Source organism: Montipora foliosa, chromosome 4 (genome assembly GCF_036669935.1).
Source record: "Montipora foliosa isolate CH-2021 chromosome 4, ASM3666993v2, whole genome shotgun sequence".
In the NCBI taxonomy this organism is placed as follows: Eukaryota; Metazoa; Cnidaria; class Anthozoa; order Scleractinia; family Acroporidae; genus Montipora; species Montipora foliosa.
This window is the reverse complement of record NC_090872.1, coordinates 9,419,027-9,426,526: the sequence shown is the minus strand read 5'-3', so window position 1 is coordinate 9,426,526 and position 7,500 is coordinate 9,419,027. Positions and strand designations below refer to the sequence as shown.

The following is a 7,500-nucleotide window of genomic DNA, read 5'->3' as shown; positions in this document are numbered from 1 at the left end:
ACAACAACAACAACAAACAGTAAAACAACAGGCGAGTAGGCTTATCGAGTTGGTATGAGCACCCATTTCTTTTTAAAATAGTCTTTCGTGTTTTTAATTTTCCTTTCTATTTCGCACTTGAGAACAATTTTGTTCTTAAACCCAGTAATTTCTGGATTAATTTGGCTTCTTCTGCAGTCCCACAAAAACAATTTCCCAACGATAACAAAATAATAATTTTGCATTACTTCAACCAATCAGAAGTGAAACCGAAACCAATCTTGGCTCGCGCGTGCACATTTTCCTGCGCTTTATGCCGGCTACGTGTAATTACTTCGAGTTTTGATTGGTTTACTCGATTGTCTTCGTCCTTTTTGATTGGCCAAAGTAACTACTCTAGTTTTGGTTTTACGACACTCGATTGAAATTCGCTCTAAAACACCTACTATACTGACCTGGTGCTATTGCATTAACTCTAATGCCATACTGCGCTAAGTCCCTAGCCATTGGAAGAGTCATGGCATTTATCCCGCCTTTGGTCGTTGAATAAGCAACTTTTCCTGCCTGGCCATCATAACCATGGACACTTGAGGTGTTGATGATCACCCCTCTCTCCCCTCCCTCGTCCTGGTCATTTGTCGCCATCTGTTGAGCTGCCAAGCGAGCCACATTAAACGTTCCCATAAGATTGACCTGCAAAAAGACGCACGTCTTACAAACCGAGTGCATCGTAACCTTTGGCCTCTCATTTAGGGTACAGCAAATTTTGCTTGGGCCTTAAGGAGGCTCGAAAGGGTTTTCAGCTGAGCGCGTGCGCGTAAGCCACACACGCAATTCGTAAGCTGCTTGCGTCAGCTTATGATTTAAATGGGTCACCAGAAATAAACAAATACCGCTAGTTTCGCTTACCTTTCTCCAATTCCTATATACATGGCATATAAATAGAGATCTCCTATTCACGAAAACTACGAAAATTCTACTTAAACGGTTTAATAGTTACTTAAATCCGTTTGTGTTGACCTGTAGCTCCACTCGCGCGCGGACTCGAATGAGCGGGTGACGCATGCGTAAATGCTGATCTTGTAACCCCCTAATTTTTCCTGATTTTGCAACTTTACTCGTTTATATCTCTGCTTCTGGACGGTGAATTTTTTTGATTTTTTGCATGTTAGCTTAGATTAATTTAAACCGTTTGTCTTTCAAATTTAAAAAAATTCTGTAGGTGAAAAAAAAAATTAGAGACACAATTCAAAAAAACTTATTTTTCTGAAAAACTGACCTACAGATTTTGTTGAATTTTAAATATTTTAGAGAGTATTTCTAACATTATCTGGTAACGATGAATGGGAAAATTTCACCGTCCCGTTTCTTCAAAAAGGACCACATATGTTGATTTTAAGGCTCAAAGAAATGCCTAATATCGTTGCCATGGTAACATTATTTTGGAGGAAAACATAATGTGAGAAATCTACGATAGGTACTTAATACCCTGGCCAAGTTTCGTCTTGATATGATTGCCCTAACTGTATCTAAGGACAGAATATGTTTATTTGTTTGAAAAAAGGAGAAACTATTTCGAGCCTCCTTAAGTACTGTCGGGTGGAGCTCACGACCACTGTAGTAGCGGACAACTGGTACCTAGTTTGAGCGATCGGCTTCTTATAAGGTCTATATCTTCTCTTTTAGGTCTATTTCTTCATTTATTTTTCGTGTTTAATTTTAGTCCCTTCTATGGCAGTCGAGCTGCGCGCTTTTTTACTCAATCCTGGTTTGTCACCCAATAGAGAGGCTTTTTTTCTTCCCCTTACATATATCCATCAGAGGTGGATCTAGAGGGAGGGTGCAGGGGGTACCCCCCTATTTTTCGTGTTTAATTTTAGACTCATAGCAGTCCAGCTAGTCCCTTCTATGGCAGTCGAGCTGCACGCTTTTTTACTCAATCCTAGTTTGTCACCCAATGGAGAGGTTTTCTTTCTTCCCCTTACATATATCCATCAGGGGCGGATCTAGAGGGAGGGTGCAGGGGGTGCCACCCCCCATTCCTTGAGATAACCTGCGGCTTTCTAACACAACTGGTATTCTGCAAAAAAAAATGCTACCAGTCAGCTACACCATTCCTTAGTCACTGTGGTGTACCCCCTCCTAAGAAAAATCCTGGATCTGCCCCTGTCCATACTTACTTGACCACTCCCCCCTAGGGGCTTTTACATAAGAACAACTGTAAGATCCCAAATGGCCAGAGAGAACCCAGTTGGCTATTTACAAGTGCAGCCGAGAAGTTGAACCAGGGTGGGACTACCAGGATCAAATTCAACTAGTGATCAGAGCCAGTCTCCAGATATCAGTGCAACTGCCTTACCCACTGGGCCCCACTGCCTCCCTCGGCATTGTGTAGCAATTTGGGAAGGGCCCGCTTTCTAAAAAAGATTCGAATTTACGAGATCAACTTTAGATTACCCAAAAATGGCATCTGTTAGTGACCTTTTTGCCAGAAATTGGTCCTAGTACAGACTACCAGCACCTGTAGCCTTTTTAAATATAACCCACTAATCATTTACCTTAATGATTTCCTCAAAGAGTGAAAGAGGATGAGCTTCACTTGCATGGGACAAAGTTTCTGCAATTCTCACAATCCCTGCAGTGTTCACGACTGCCCGCAAAGGACCACATTTCTCCACCACTGCCTTGATGGCCTGCTTCACATCACTTTCTGATACCACCTTAAGAGACATTACAAAATGTAATAATTATTATTATCGCCAACTGTGCTGGGGTTAAGTAGTAATCTGCCATTAGCCTGCAAGCAGCTGCCTTCTAAGAATCTCGGTTTTTTTCTATGAGAGTGCAACAGCACTGGCGCAAGTCTGTTACCAGTCACTCATTGGTAATGAAGTGCTTCTCCATCCCCTTTCATTACTGATGCATACATACTTAATTGACCACCCCCCATAGGGGCTTTTCAGGGCCAATGAAACACAATCATGACAGAACAGAACAGAACATTCAACAACAACTGTTAAGAATCCCAACTGGCCGGAGGCAAACCAATCGGCTATTTACAAATTAGTGCAGCTGAGAAGTTGAACCAGGGACTACCAGGAACAAATTCAACCAGTGGTTAGAAATGTATCTTGAACCCCAGATTCCAGGATCTCAAGGCAAGCGCCCTAACCACTGGGCCACACTGCCTCCTACTCATGATAATACAGTTCATTTTGGGGTAGAATTAACTATTGTAGGGTAATTTGAAGTGCTTTCTACCCATGTAAACCATGTGAGTGTTAGCCTTACTAATGGAAATGGGCCCACACAAGGACCGAGATGGCCAGTGTTTGCAGAAACGTAATGTACCTTGTACTTATAAGTACACATTCATTGCCATGAATTTGACATCTTCAATTCCCATGACTTGCTCCCGTCTGACCTTGTTGCTCAGTTGGTAGAGCAGCGGTGATCTAACCCGAAGGTCGTGGGTTCAATTCCCACCCTGGTCAGAGTTTTTCTCTGTCCTTGTGTGGGCCCACTTCCATTAATAGAGCTAATGCTCACATGGTTTCCATGGGTAGAAAACAGCACTTTCTGTTGAAATATTAAGTGCTACACAGCCAACGTTTGCGAAACGTAACCTTCCTTGTCATTTTGGGGGAGTATTTGCATTTAAAAAAAAAGGAATATTCAGTTCACTGAAGCACAATACAGTCCTCAGAGTAAATAACTTGTATTGTTTTTATGTAAATACCCACTCCCCTCCCCCCCCCCCCCCCCATCCACCCCCAAAAAAGTATTGCATTATAATACTAGGGCCCGGTTGTTCAGAAGCCGATTAACGCTAAATTAACCAAGGAGTTTCTACACCCAAATGCTGTTCATCGCTGATACAGTATTCGGCAAAGCTTTACATTGGAAGAACTCAATATAAGTAGAAGGAACTTTCATCAAAAAGTTGAAAACGTCAAATAAAAGTTTACGCTGACCCTGGTCCAGTTGCCCAAATTTTCGGTTTCATATGCCCTTCTCACCCCTTCCGTGTTAGTACCTACATTAGTTGGAACAAAAGTACAGTTCTCCCCGAGATCACGCGCCACCCTTTCTCCTTCGCTTGATGGCAGGTCGGCAATAACAACTCTGCAGCCATTCTTTACAAGTCTGTGAACTGTTGCCAGTCCTAAACCACTAGCACCACCGGCTACAAGACAACCGACCCTTCCCCTGACCACCGCCATACTGGGAGGCGACCTGCGAGACGAGTAGGACAGCGGTAAAACGCCACATGTTTCAAAGATGGCGGTTAATACAACTTCACTGTAATTTTTTTGAAGCAAGTTTCATATCGCTGTTTATAACTGAACAATATAATTTGAAATATGTCGTTCCGCCCAGCTGGGGATGAAGACTCGGACTCAGACGATGATGGGTTTTATTTGGGCAGTAATTACAGCGTAAAGACCGATCGTGATACTGTGAACAATGGTATCAACGCGAACAAATCTGTTTCTCCACCGGAGACTTTCGCCGCGATGCCAGCTGGCGCAGAGTTGGACGAGGTGTACAATGAGGACTTTGAGCGTAGCACTACACCAAAAATATCAGTGCCGTCCACGTCGTCTCCAATTGATGTCAGAAAAACACAAAAGAAAGCAAATAAGACAAGTGATGGCATCTCGTCTTCACGTCAAACATCTGGTGTCTCTGGCCCTGGAAGGGGGCAGATTCAACCGAGGGGAAGAGGAAGAGGGGGATTCCCAAAACCCCCGCCATCCTCCAGCAATAGAGGAAAATCAACGAGAAGGTACATGTATGCATGGTCTTGATCAATACATGTACCAAAAAAAAACTGTACCGCCAAGATTTCCTTGGGAGTGTAAATTCTTTATTTGAATGAAATGAATGAATGAAGTTAACAAATTTTAGTTTCTAAAGAAACTGTGGTAATGCGCCGGTGGGAGATTGAAACAGAAATTGATTTTATCAAAGGAGTTGATACAGGTCGAATAACCAAGGGTGAAAGATATGGAAAGCTAAATCTTTCACGGTGGTTATTCGACCTTTATCAACTCGTTTGGTAAAATCAATTTCTGAATGAATGAAGTTACCTTGCACTTAGGGCCAAGTCGCACTAGAGGACAAAACTGTTTACTTATGTCAAAAATCTGTCATCACAATGAAAAACCAAGTGCGACTGGTTTGTCCACCGAAGGACAAAATTTGGTCGCAGACGGACAAACTTCAAAGATGCCGTCGACTACCTCTGGAGCAGGCCAAACTGAAACAAATCTTGGACAACAATGGTGAGGGTGTCTTGATTCGGAAATGATTTGACAGGTGATATGTAGCGGAATCTCTATGCTATAGACTTCGTGGTAAAATTGACAACGTTCTCATTTGGCAACAACATGAATCCAGGCTCGGGCGACCAATATTATACGTATGAAATGGGGCAACAATTTCCTCAATATCCACCAGGATGGATCTATCCGATGCCTATCCCTTACATATTCAACGATCGAGGAACTCCCAGCCCATCTCCTTCTACCACGAGTTCTGACTCGTTGCAAGAATCCTTTCAGTTCAGCGAAGACGGCTCAATGCCGGGATCATCCCAAACTTCTTTGCGCCGTACATCTTCGTCAGCCGAGAACATTTTGAGATCCCTCGTGTCGCGGTTTGTGGATGGAAACGGCCAGTAAAGGCGGTTTCGCAGGAAATTGCGCGACGCTCACAGCATGGTGTGATGTTTTCTTCACATATTTTGTTCTCAAGTGCGACTGTAGCTTTCCGGACAATTGTTTTGTCACTGGCCGGAACATTTTCAAAATTTTCAAAATTTGGTCGGACAATGTCCAATGACCGACTGTTATTTCCAGCACTGGGCTACCATTAACAAAGAGGTCTATTGGCTAAGGAGTTATTGTAGCAAGGTAGAAAAAATCTTGACAGACTTGAGCAAAATTCTTGACATGGTTTATTGCTTTGTTCCCAACCCCGGATGTCAGCTATCATGATATGGTGCCAAAGAAAATGAAGAGTGAATTAAGCTGAAAGTGGGATATGGGTTAGATAAGGGTTAGTTTCATTAATTATACCCCAGTAACTATAAGTACCAGTATAGCTTGCTGACTTTCCTTGAAATATATGTCTTGTGGAAGTGTCCATTTTGTCATTCATTTATTTAACAGGGCTAATGTTCCTCCAAGCAACAAATCTAAGCAGGAAGATGCAAGAAAAGCAGCATTATCACTTGCTGTGGATGATTTACGAGTAGCAATTCAAAAAGAAAACATTGATGCTGTTAAAAAATATTTGGATGATGGTAAGGGTAGATGGTATGAAAATCCTTCCTATGACAACTTATATTACTTTTTGAGATGTTACTTCTCTTTCCAATTTGTGACATAAAGAAAAAATAGAATGGACATGTACTAAACTGTACGGTCTAATGCAGACTTTAAAATATATGCCAAGTATAATATACCATTTCCGAATTCTTGTCTTCCTCCTCTTCAAAGTGAGTCAAATTGCGAAGTTTTTTTTGTTTTAAAATTAGTTTTCATTCATATGTAAAGTAGAACTAATTACCATTACAAAAACTTTGCACTACTTAAGACTCGCTTGGAAGTGATATCTTGAAACCCCATCGGGACAGGAAGTCCGAGAAGTTGTAATTTTGGCATCAAAATAAAGCCCTACAAAATCGAGCTTAGAGATTCCGCATGCATTTCACAGACTCTGCTGAATAACTCCACCCACTACTTGAAAGCCAATTATGCTGAGCCAATCAACGTTTGGGCACATGCTGAGGGAGCTGATCATATGTGAAGGTTGTCAGTTGACACTTGAACCTTTCATGTGTGATTGACATGACAGTTTTTACATCAAACATTTTTTGTGTGCAGATTATGGTGGGAAACAAAGAAAAGCGATTTTGGCTGTTTTAAAATTAATTATTCTGAATTTTTTTTTTTGGACGAAAATATACTTCATAAGCCCACAACGTAGTTCCCAGGGTCTTGTTTTCCATGACACAAAGAGACAATGGAAACCCCTGGGAACAAGGTTGCACAGCCCACTGTTTCATGATTTGCAAAAACAAGAAATTTGAGTGAGATTCCCAAGTTTACCTTTGCCGAGGCCTTAAAAGCCTATGCCTTAATATTTGTTTCTGGAACATTAACAATATCAACATTGACTCCTGGAACACCCTTTGCTGACGAGTTAAATCGCCTAGCGCTAGACAGAGTGAAATATATTAGGTCATAGTCCTAGGAGTCAGTGGGTTGAGGTCTATAAGATTGTTATTGTTACAGTAATAATATTATTTACTCTCTAAGTACGGTAAGTTAAATTTAAGATAACTAGGTAACTCCTGCATGTTTTCATTGGCTTCCAGCTACAATGTTTGTTGTAGTTCCGTTATGTGTACTGTTCACCTCTCGTCATCTATAATTAAGTATGGTGTACTTGGACACATAACTCGTTTTAAACCCATTGACTTCCAGAGGTTCCCCATTGACGAGTAAAATT

The 7,500-nt window shown here is 41.6% G+C and overlaps 2 protein-coding genes across 2 annotated transcripts in view; one reads left to right on the top strand and one right to left on the bottom strand.

The window, feature by feature from the left end:
• Positions 1 to 4,209, bottom strand: part of LOC137999752 (3-hydroxyacyl-CoA dehydrogenase type-2-like) — a 13,339-nt gene extending 9,130 nt beyond the window's left edge. The window contains exons 1-3 of the mRNA XM_068845646.1: positions 4,020 to 4,209; positions 2,538 to 2,699; positions 435 to 672 (exon numbers count right to left, since the gene is read on the bottom strand). Of these exons, the coding sequence (XP_068701747.1) occupies positions 435 to 672; positions 2,538 to 2,699; positions 4,020 to 4,202 (583 nt within the window). The 5' untranslated portion in view covers positions 4,203 to 4,209. The remainder of the gene's footprint in view (positions 1 to 434; positions 673 to 2,537; positions 2,700 to 4,019) is intronic.
• Positions 4,210 to 4,259: 50 nt separating this feature from the next.
• LOC137999751 (ankyrin repeat, SAM and basic leucine zipper domain-containing protein 1-like) overlaps positions 4,260 to 7,500 on the top strand; it is a 25,344-nt gene continuing 22,103 nt past the window's right edge. The window contains exons 1-2 of the mRNA XM_068845645.1: positions 4,260 to 4,768; positions 6,156 to 6,289. Coding sequence (XP_068701746.1) covers positions 4,344 to 4,768; positions 6,156 to 6,289 — 559 coding nt within the window. The 5' untranslated portion in view covers positions 4,260 to 4,343. The remainder of the gene's footprint in view (positions 4,769 to 6,155; positions 6,290 to 7,500) is intronic.